The following is a 10,725-nucleotide window of genomic DNA, read 5'->3' as shown; positions in this document are numbered from 1 at the left end:
TCCTCATGTTCATCATGTTCCTCATGTTCCTCATGTTCATCATGTTCCTCATGTTCCTCATGTTCATCATGTTCCTCATGTTCATCATGTTCCTCATGTTCATCATGTTCCTTATGTTCATCATGTTCATCATGTTCCTCATGTTCATTATGTGCATCATGTTCATCATGTTCCTCATGTTCATCATGTTCCTCATGTTCATTATGTTCATCATGTTCATCATGTTCCTTATGTTCATCATGTTCATCATGTTCATCATGTTCCTCATGTTCCTCATGTTCATCATGTTCCTCATGTTCATCATGTTCCTCATGTTCCTCATGTTCCTTATGTTTATCATGTTTATCATGTTCCTCATGTTCATTATGTGCATCATGTGCATCATGTTCCTTATGTTCCTCATGTTCCTCATGTTCATCATGTTCCTCATGTTCCTCATGTTCATCATGTTCCTCATGGTTTACTTGTTTCTGTGGTTTCCAGACTAATCAGTTTATGTTTCTTATTTTTCTTCTCCAGGTCCCGTATAAAAGATCTGAGTTTCAAGGCATCGTTGAGGAGTTCATCCACTTCTCGATGTACAAGTCTCACGTCTCGTCTCCGCTGCAGAAGTTTACGATGTTTCGTGATTTCATGCATCAGTCGGTCGACTTCGGACTGCAACAGTGCGACTCCATGTTGAAGAACGAGCAGCTCATGGCGACTCTGCGCGACTCTGCGTTCGACGCCGTCCTCCTGGACCCGATGATCATGTGCGCCGACCTGGTGGCCGACGTGCTCGGCCTGCCGTTCGTCGTCTCGCTGAGATTCTCGTTCGGCGGCGTCCTGGAGCGACAGTGCGGCCACTCGCCGGCGCCGCTGTCCTACGTTCCGGTGTCTCCGCTGACGTACGGCGACCGCATGACGTTCGTGGAGCGGTTGATCAACATGCTGACGTACGTTTGGATCTCAGCGTTCCGCGAAGTGTTCTTGGGGCGGCCGCTGGATAAGTACTGCAGTGAGGTGAAAGGTGAGAGTGGTTCACAGTGTATATGTGATGATACAGCACAAACAGCTGATCACATGTTAGCTGAGCTCTTCAGTTGAACTAAAATAAAAGTTTTTTTTTTTACATGAAAATAAAAGAATTTGAAACAGAAAATTAAACAAATTAAATTAAAAAACAAAGATGTTTAAGTAAAAAAAAATATTTAAAAAAAGTTTCTGTTAAATTCTGAAAGAAACAAAGTTTAAAAAAGGGAAGATAAAGTTTTTTTAAATGTGAAAAAATAAATGACTGATGTTGGAGTTTAGTGCCCCGTCCCTTCAGAATAAAAGCCTCATTGGTTGCTGTTTCTTGTGTGGACAGGAGGTCCCAGCAGCTTCTGCACGACTCTGGGGAAAGCCGACATCTGGCTCATCAGATCCTTCTGGATACCTTGAGACGCTGCGACCGATCCCGCCGAACTTCAAATACGTGGGCGGTCTGCACTGCAAACCGGCCAATCAGCTGCCAGAGGCACAAGCTCCACTTCCTTCGGCTCTGATCACTGACAGGAAGTTTTTTATTTAGAAATTCTACCAATAAATCAACACTGATGATGATGATGGTGATGTCACGTGTTCCAGGACCTGGAGGCCTTCGTGCAGAGTTCGGGCGACGCCGGCGTGGTGGTGGTGGTTTCCTTCGGCTCCATGGTAACCAATCTGACGGCAGAGCGCGCTGACGTCATCGCCGCCGCCTTCGGACGGATCCCGCAGAAGGTCAGAAGCTCCGCCCACAAACACAGAGAGAGAAATGTGTGTTCAGGGAAAACTCAGTTTCCAGTAAAGAAACAGGGCTTCTAAATATTATCAATGAAGACATGAAATACTATTTGATTTTCTGCAACTTTCTACTTTTAATTCACTAGATTTATTTAATAACTTTAGTGACTTTACAAATTCAGATTATTAATCAACTAATAAACGATGTTGTGTTATTACAGATTAATAAACTACCAGCAGAATATATATGAGCTCCACCTTTAAATTATAATACAATAATATAATATATATGTAATATACTTGACTGATAACTGAGCTCTGTTTGGGCGACAGTTCAACCTGTCAACTCTGTCTCAGACATGTGAATAACATATATACATATATATATATTAGTGCTGGGCAATGATTAAAATAAATTAAAATATTTAATCGCGATTAATCGCATGGATTTTTTGCGATTAATCGCGATTAATCGCATTGTTATGGCAAAGTTCAATAATGAATTCAAAAGTAGTGTATTGCGCACTTTTATTTTAAAAGTACTGCTATATGAACAAAAGGGTAATAACATTTGGTTCACGAGATGCAGGTAGCATGTTTTATACTTAATGTGAATATAATTCATACTTTGTTGGCATCTTATTCTGAAAACCGGATGTTCTTCTGAAGAAACCGGATGTTGTCTCACATTAATTTTTCTGCTAACTTTCAAAGTCCTTCGCTCGCTCCCAATCTGTGCCGTTTAAATGCGTTTACCATGAATGTCAGCATATAGGTGCACTAACATGTAAGTGTCTGCTGAGTTGACCACGGAGATCTGAGTGTCTGCTGACTTTACCGCAGCGATGTCCAGTAGTCTCCAGGGAGAGCAACAGCTGGTGCAGCTTCTCTCTTTATTTCTGCCCCCCTGTCTATACTGACTATAGGATGTTTGCTGGCTTTTATCCCACTGTTCTTGTCATCCTCTTGTTGTTATGTATATGTATTGTCTCTTGTCTTTCAATAAAATAAAAATAAAAAATAAAATAAAAATTATAATAAATTAAAAAAATGCGTTAACACGCGATAAAATAATTGTCGGCGTTAATTAATGAATGTGTTAACGCAAAATTAACGCGTTAACTTGCCCAGCACTAATATATATATATATATATGTATATATGTATACTTCAGCAAGTAAGATCCTGAAGTGACTACATTAACTACATTATTTATCATTTGAATGATTTCTTAAATCAGAATCAGAACCGTTTGTTGCCGATTGCACCTACAAGGAGTTTGTCATGGCGGGTGGTGCATAACATTAAACAATAACATTAAACAATAACATTTGTCATTCCTTTATAATTTTTCATATTAAATACATCAAAGATTTTTATGTGAAATGTGTGTTGTTGTTTTTTTAAGGTCGTTTGGAGGTTCAGAGGAAAAGCTCCGAAAACTTTGGCAGCGAACACAAAGCTCTCTGATTGGATCCCTCAGAACAACCTGCTGGGTACACACACACATATATATATGCATACCTATCGTTTTCTTTTTTACAAAGGTGGATTTTAATCATTAGCCGGGAATCGAATCCAGGCCTCCCGCGCGGCGGCACCTGGTGATCAGCTGAAATGCCCTAAAACCATTTCCATTCATTTCCTATGGTAGTCCTAAACCAGTACGGATGTAATATACCTTTGGCCACTAGCAGCGCTGTGGAGCCGAAGGACTTAATAGATGTTTGATCTCCAGTCAGGCCGTCAGTGTTAAGAGCATCTCAACCTTTTCTGAGCCGCGGCACACCAACAACCAACAACGTTACAAAATGACACCTTTTGTCATAATACAGCAGATATGCCAGAGATGTCAAACTCAATATTTGACATTTTCCCACGGCGCACCGGACGATCTCTCACGAAGTATTCACTTCAACATGTGGTTGAAGTGAAGACTTTCAGTTTTAAAGGATAAAACAACAATATCACATGAAGCGTTTAGGAATTACAGACATTTTTTACAGTTACCCACATTTCCAGAGGCTCAAAACTAAATAGGCAGACGTGTTCATGGACCCATGAGTCGGTTTGGGATTGACCAAATCAACAGTTTAGTACATTCTTAAAATTAAGGAATATCGGTTATTTTTTATTTTTCATCCGGCTCCACAGCGCTGCTAGTGACCATAAATACGGAGGTCTGCTCATCACATCTCGTAGAGCATTGGTGGTTCAGTGGTAGAATTCTCGCCTGCCACGCGGGAGGCCCGGGTTCGATTCCCGGCCAATGCAAACCTTTTTTTTTTGGGGTTCGTGGGTTAGGTTAGATTGGGGACGTGGCTACCATAGTATTCAAAATAGAAATAAGTGAATGAAAAGGTTTTTTGGGTTGAATATAATTTTGATTCACTTCTGGAATTTTTCTGAATACATTTTTCATTTTCATATATATTTTGATATTTGAGTTCTTATATTTTTCAGTTTCAGAATTTATATTGTTATTGTAATGTTGTAGCATTGTTTTAAGATCCATCTGAAATATTTGTGTTCCAGTTTGTTCAAAAAAAAAAATAGAATTTAGTTTAAATGTTATCCGATTACCCTCAATAGTAATCTCATTACCCTCCTAAAACAGAAACCCAAACATCTGTCACATGAGAAGAAATATGCTGATTGTTCTAATTTAAGATTGTTTTTATTTTGTACAAAAACAAGCTCCGCCTCCTTCCTTTCAGAAACAGGAAACAAATAAAGTTTTAACCTTCAATCTTTTCTTTTAACACTTTAACCGGATGATCAATACACAATAAAACAGATCAGCTGGACGTGTTTACCATGGTGACAACCAATCAGAGAAGAAAAAGTCATGTGTTGTTTTTAATTCATGAAGACACAACAGTGTGCTGACGTGTCATCTCCACCAGGAGGCGAACAAGAGTAAAAAAAACAGAAAACTATTGTTTTTGTGACAAAGACATACAGAAATAAAGAATTATAATAATGTGATTCACTTCAAACTGATGATTAAAGTACAGTCACTGATCAGGAAACACAAAATAAACCTGAAAATAAATAAATGAACTGTAGCAGATTTACATTAAAACAAAAAAAGAGAATAAAAAACTAAAAATGTTTTTAAAAATCTATTAAAAATAAAGAGAAAAATCTGGCGGAAGTTAAACTTTTCTTCTTCATGTTTTAAATGATTTTCTTTTTCTTCACAATTAATATGAAGGAAAAAACTTTTTACAATAAAAGCAAAATGTAGAGAAAAAAATGGGAATAAATGTTTCCTGTTTGTCATCTTGTGACACGTCAAAGGGACCCTCATGTTGGGAACCTCAACTAAAAACATGACAAAAACAAAACTGTTTCCTGTTGTTCAAACGCTGCACAGAGAGGATTCTGGGTAACGTAGAGTGAAGTTTGAAGAGGAATCAGGCTGTTCCTGTGCTGTGATGTCACTTCCTTTGTTACACGAGATCATCAAAATAAATGTTTGACAAAACTCAACAGATTTTATATTTATACCGTTTTTTTTCTTCAATATTTGATTTTAGCATAAAAAGTGATGATGCAGCTGATGATGTCATCACGTTGCTCGTTTTTTATTCATAACAAAAAAAACAAAACAGGAAACCAGCAAAAAACCCAGATGACTGTCAAAATAAAAGCCCCTGCAGGCTGACAGGATGTGACATCATCGGATCACCTGCGGTACCGCCCCCTCTCCTTGTCCCTCTCTCTCTCTCGTTCTCTGTCCCTTCCCCGCTCTCTCTCTCTCTCGCGGCGGGGTCCTCCGCGCTCTCGTTCTCGCTGCCGCTCGCGCTCACGTCGACTGCTCACCACCGCCTGAGTCCTCCGCAGGAAGTCGTCCACACGCATGTCGTAGTCGTGCTGCATGATGGGGAAAAAAAAACAGGAGAGAAGACAGGTCAGACAAAAATAATAACTTATCAGTTAAGATTTTATAGATTTTGATTCCTGAAAAATTCAGCTGTTGAATTAAAAAAAATAAATACAAGATTAGAAATAAATCTTATGCACAAACATTCATATTATTATTGATTGATTTATATTATACTCTATATTACATGTAATATTGATTGTAGTTAAATAACACATATATACATACACATACAATAATTCTACTTTGTGTTTATTATTGAGGTCGTAGATGATGATGCTGTTATATTGGGAAGTGTTTGTTATTTTGTCCACCTTGTCTAAATAGAAATGGAGGTAAACTATCAGGAAGTAGAACTCCTGGCAGAGCGTCACAGTAGAGCGACAGTAGGGCGTCACAGTAGAGCGACAGTAGGTCGTCACAGTAGAGCGACAGTAGGTCGTCACAGTAGAGCGACAGTAGAGCGTCACAGTAGAGCGTCACAGTAGGGCGTCACAGTAGAGCGACAGTAGGGCGTCACAGTAGGTCGTCACAGTAGAGCGACAGTAGGTCGTCACAGTAGAGCGACAGTAGTGCGTCAGTAGAGCGTCACAGTAGAGCGTCACAGTAGGGCGTCAGTAGGGCGTCACAGTAGAGCGACAGTAGGGCGTCACAGTAGGGCGTCACAGTAGAGCGACAGTAGGGCATCACAGTAGAGCGACAGTAGGGCGTCACAGTAGAGCGTCAGTAGGGCGTCACAGTAGAGCATCACAGTAGAGCATCAACAGGGCGTCACAGTAGAGCATCAATAGGGCGTCACAGTAGAGCGACAGTAAAGCGCCACAGTAGAGCGTCAGTAGAGCGTCACAGTAGAGCGTCAGTAGAGCGTCACAGTAGGGCGACAGTAGGGCGACACAGTAGAGCGTCAGTGGAGCATCAGTAGAGCCACACAGTAGAGCCACACAGTAGAGCGACAGTAGACTCACCGGGCTGGAGGTAAAAGCTCGGTTCTGCGGTGCCCGCTGCTTGTCTCTGAAGCGAGGGGGCGGAGCCTCGTGCGGCGGCAGAGGGTGGTGGTGATGGTAGGCCTGGTGGGGGGGAGGAGGGGGGTGGCTGTGGTGGTAGTATGGGGGGTGGTGGGGGGGCGGCTGCTCCACGCCGGGGTACGTCGCCTGATGACACACACATGACATCATCACTAGTTCAGTCTGTCGTCAATAACTGATCAATAACTAAGAGTCTTACCAGAGTCTGCCAGGGAGCAGGAGGACCAACATTGTGGTGATAATCCCTCATGTAGTCGTTATAGGACTGAAACAGAACACACAGGTGAGACCATGAACGCACCTCAACTCACCTGTATGTAGCTACAGCAAAGCTAACAGGAAACTGTGGTCATAAGACTGAGCACAGGTTCACCTGAGCTAACATGCTAACATGAAGCTAAGCTAGCAGGTTACTCACGCCGTTGAGAAAAACATCTCGTCTGACAGTGGAGAAACGTCTGAAAACAAGAAACAAACTTCAATGAACAATCTCTAACAATAGTTAGCTGAACATTATTTTGAAAGGTTTCATGTTAAAGATAACTTTCTGTTTGTGTTTTTATACTCAAAACATTTCAAAAGTTGCAAATAAAAACAAACTGTAAAATATGTTTTTTAAAATTCTAACATTTTCAATTAAACCAGATTTCCTTTCACAGTTTTTAATCTTTCAACATATTTTCCTGACTGATGCTGCTGTAGCCCCGCCCACTTCCTGTGACCTGTTTCAGGTGAGTCTCACCTGTCCACCGGCTGGTTACGAAGGTCCTGAATGAACCCTGAAAATAAAATAGATTCTTCTGTTAAATTTTACTTTTCCATCAGTGACTCTGGCAGCTGAGCAGACGAACGGTTCCGTTGCCACAAAAATAAATAAAAACATTAAAAACAATTAAAATAAAAAACAAATTCATAAAAACATAAGATACATAAAACAAAGGTCCTTTAAAAGCAGCAAAATACACTAAAACATTAAACACTAAAAATAACATTTCAGCAAAAGAAATAGAAAATATTAAAATAAAATAAATTCCTGAATATAATTTAAAAATAAATGTCACTCACGATTTGAACTCAAAGGAATATACTTATAAATATAAATAAAACTTATAAATAAATAAAAACATATCACCACACAGCTTTTCACAGAGTGCAGTTAGTTTCACAGTTTACATTTTATAAATTCATTTAGTTATTTAAATAAAAACTTAGATTTAATGTTTCAGATTCTCGACCTGCTCGCTGGTTGAAGTCGGGCGGACCGTCGGCTCGCGGTCGTTTCCTGCCGTGGAGGTCGAACTCTTCAGGACGACGCCTACGTAGACAAGTTCACAATTAAGACACACATGCACACAATATACACACACATTACACACTCCGGAAAAAACTCACTCAGGTCGAATTCAAACAGAAGAAACTCACAGTACTTCACCAAAACTACTTAAAAAGATTGTTTTTAAAAGCTTCCAATGGAACAGATTTACTCTCCAGTAATAAAGGTTTGACGAGTCGTCCAGGTGAGAGGCATCAACAGGTGTTCAGCCATCACTTCCTGTTTCAATTTAACATCATCAGATCCAAACAAGACATCTACATCCAATTAAATCACCAGTCAGATACTAGTCCTCCTGCCGTCTACCTGGTCCTCCTGCCGTCTACCTGGTCCTCCTGCCGTCTACCTGGTCCTCCTGCCGTCTACCTCGTCCTCCTGCCGTCTACCTCGTCCTCCTGCCGTCTACCTCGTCCTCCTGCCGTCTACCTCGTCCTCCTGCCGTCTACTTCGTCCTCCTGCCGTCTACTTCGTCCTCCTGCCGTCTACTTCGTCCTCCTGCCGTCTACTTCGTCCTCCTGCCGTCTACTTAGTCCTCCTGCCGTCTACTTAGTCCTCCTGCCGTCTACTTAGTCCTCCTGCCGTCTACTTAGTCCTCCTGCCGTCTACTTAGTCCTCCTGCTGTCTACCGGTCCAGTGACGTACTAGTCATCCTAATCCTCCAGCATTTACACATATTTTGCTTCACACACACACGCACACACAGCAATAAAAAAAACAAACAAAGAAGAAGAAGCCTCTTAAAGGGACAACATACCGCTTGTGTTGTATATGAGGGAGGGGCTGTTTGTGTCAACAACACTTTTGATTATAAAAAAACAGTTTTTTCTCCTCATCAGTCCATGTTTAAGGCTTTTTATAAACCCTCTTATTTTGAAAGGGTGGACGGGGTGATGATGATGATGATGATGGTGCAGTCCTTTCAATCAACAAACAAAGCCCCGCCCCCTTTCAGACCAGCCCCGCCCCCTCCAGACCAGCAAGTCCATAAAACAGAAACGACAAAACTTTCTCTCGTCGTTCTGTTGCTCCGTCCGTTCAGGATTCTTTAACTTTTCATATTTTTCTTTCCTCACACACTTTTATTTTCAGTTCATAAGAGAGAGCGACACACACGAGCTCTGTCCTGATTCAGTGTGTGTTTGTGTGTGTACTGGGGGAGGAGGGGGGTGTATAACTGTCCTTTCAAGCTCTTTCAGTCCAAGAGGATTTCTTATTTTTTAACAGAGTCCATCTTTTCCTTTATGCATCCCTGTAATTTTACCTTATTTGAGCAGGCGAGGAAACCCCGCCCCCAAAGACACTTCCTCACCCTCTCATTGGATATAGTCCAGAGGCCACGCCCCCTGTGTGACCAAACCTCAGAAAAACCAGAAACAGTCCGCTGTGAGCTCAGTCCCTCACTTCCTGTCTCTCTCTCTCTTTTAGTTTTACCTCCCTCACCCACGCCCTCCTCCGTCAGTCCAGCCAGTGACGCTCGTTCCTTTAAGCTTTTATTCTGAAAGGGTCAGCCACAGTCCAGCTAAAAGCCAAACATTCTGATTTTTAGTTTTGTTTTTATACTTCCGAAGTACGAAACTCCTGTAAAGAAAAAGAGCTTCAAAAGGAGAAATTTAGCAACAACAAAAGCAACAAATCTAACTGATAGAAATAAAAAATGTGCATCTTGTTGCTTAACTTAGACTTAGATATAATATAGCTTAATATTTAATTAAGAATTAAACTGAGATTTAATCTGAAACTGTTAAACGAGCATCACCCCACCAAGGACTTTAACTTCCTGCCTGACTTTTTTTTTTGGGCGTCACTCTTTTCTGGTGGAAAACTCCCGACTGGAAAAACAAACAACAACAACCAGAGAACCGGCAACGCTAGCCACGGGGGAAGCTAGCCGGCAGCGGTTGTCTCCGTCGTCCGGCAGCTGGTGGCGCCGCGGTCGCAGCAGCAGAAGAAGAAGAACAGGAAGCGGGAGGAGGAGCTTGGTGATTGGCTAACCTTCCCGGCTCGCGTTGTGGCGGTCGGCCTCGAGGTCGCGGCTCCGACGGCGTCCGGCGCTTGTGGCGAACGTGGCGAGCCACCTGGTGGATGTCCACGCTCTCGTCCAATGGGAACAAAGCGCAGAGCTGAGCGCCGATCTCCGGTTGGATCTCCTAAAAAGAGACAAAAGTAGTTCAAAACCTTTCATGTAGCACAAAAAAATGAACCAAAATAAAGGTAAAGGTGAGGTCACCTGTCCGTCACGTCCGATCTTCACCGGCTTGTGTTCGTTCCAGGGGTTTGACAGGTGAGCAGTTTTTGTGAAGGGAAGCTCTCTCCTGTAAAAATAATAAATATAAAATATATAACATCTTTATATTCACATGTAACGACATTTCATACAATATGAGTTACATATATTCCATATAGTGTGTGTATATATATATATATATATATGTATACACACATATATATATATACACACACACATATATATATATACACACACATATATACATATACATATATATATATATACACACACATATATACATATATATATACATATATACATATACATATATATATATATACACATATATATACATATATATCTATACACATATATATACATATATATCTATACACATATATATACATATATATCTATACACATATATATACATATATATCTATACACATATATATATACATATATATCTATACACATATATATATACATATATATCTATACACATA

At 40.7% G+C, this 10,725-nt stretch overlaps 2 protein-coding genes and 1 non-coding gene across 3 annotated transcripts; 2 read left to right on the top strand and 1 right to left on the bottom strand.

Moving 5' to 3' along the window:
- Positions 1-519: 519 nt before the first annotated feature.
- On the top strand, positions 520-3,303 carry LOC116377432 (UDP-glucuronosyltransferase 2A2-like; the record flags this gene model as incomplete). The annotated part of the gene is given in 5 exon segments (XM_031839073.1): positions 520-1,009; positions 1,349-1,413; positions 1,415-1,498; positions 1,609-1,743; positions 3,154-3,303. Coding segments are annotated over 5 exon segments (924 nt in total), but the record flags the coding sequence as incomplete, so codon positions are not given.
- A 645-nt stretch (positions 3,304-3,948) lies between these two features.
- Positions 3,949-4,019, top strand: trnag-gcc (transfer RNA glycine (anticodon GCC)). The gene has a single exon. It is a non-coding gene; the product is annotated as a tRNA-Gly (tRNA).
- A 1,312-nt stretch (positions 4,020-5,331) lies between these two features.
- LOC116377431 (YTH domain-containing protein 1-like) lies at positions 5,332-10,337 on the bottom strand (the record flags this gene model as incomplete). Its single annotated transcript, XM_031839072.1, has 8 exons — positions 5,332-5,624; positions 6,600-6,785; positions 6,859-6,924; positions 7,078-7,117; positions 7,402-7,438; positions 7,895-7,974; positions 9,985-10,139; positions 10,220-10,337. Coding segments are annotated over 8 exons (871 nt in total), but the record flags the coding sequence as incomplete, so codon positions are not given.
- Between the last annotated feature and the right edge of the window lie 388 nt (positions 10,338-10,725).

This window comes from Anarrhichthys ocellatus, unplaced genomic scaffold, assembly GCF_004355925.1.
Source record: "Anarrhichthys ocellatus isolate YVR2014 unplaced genomic scaffold, GSC_Weel_1.0 scaffold1240, whole genome shotgun sequence".
NCBI lineage: Eukaryota > Metazoa > Chordata > Actinopteri > Perciformes > Anarhichadidae > Anarrhichthys > Anarrhichthys ocellatus.
This window is presented reverse-complemented; position numbering and strand designations above follow the sequence as displayed.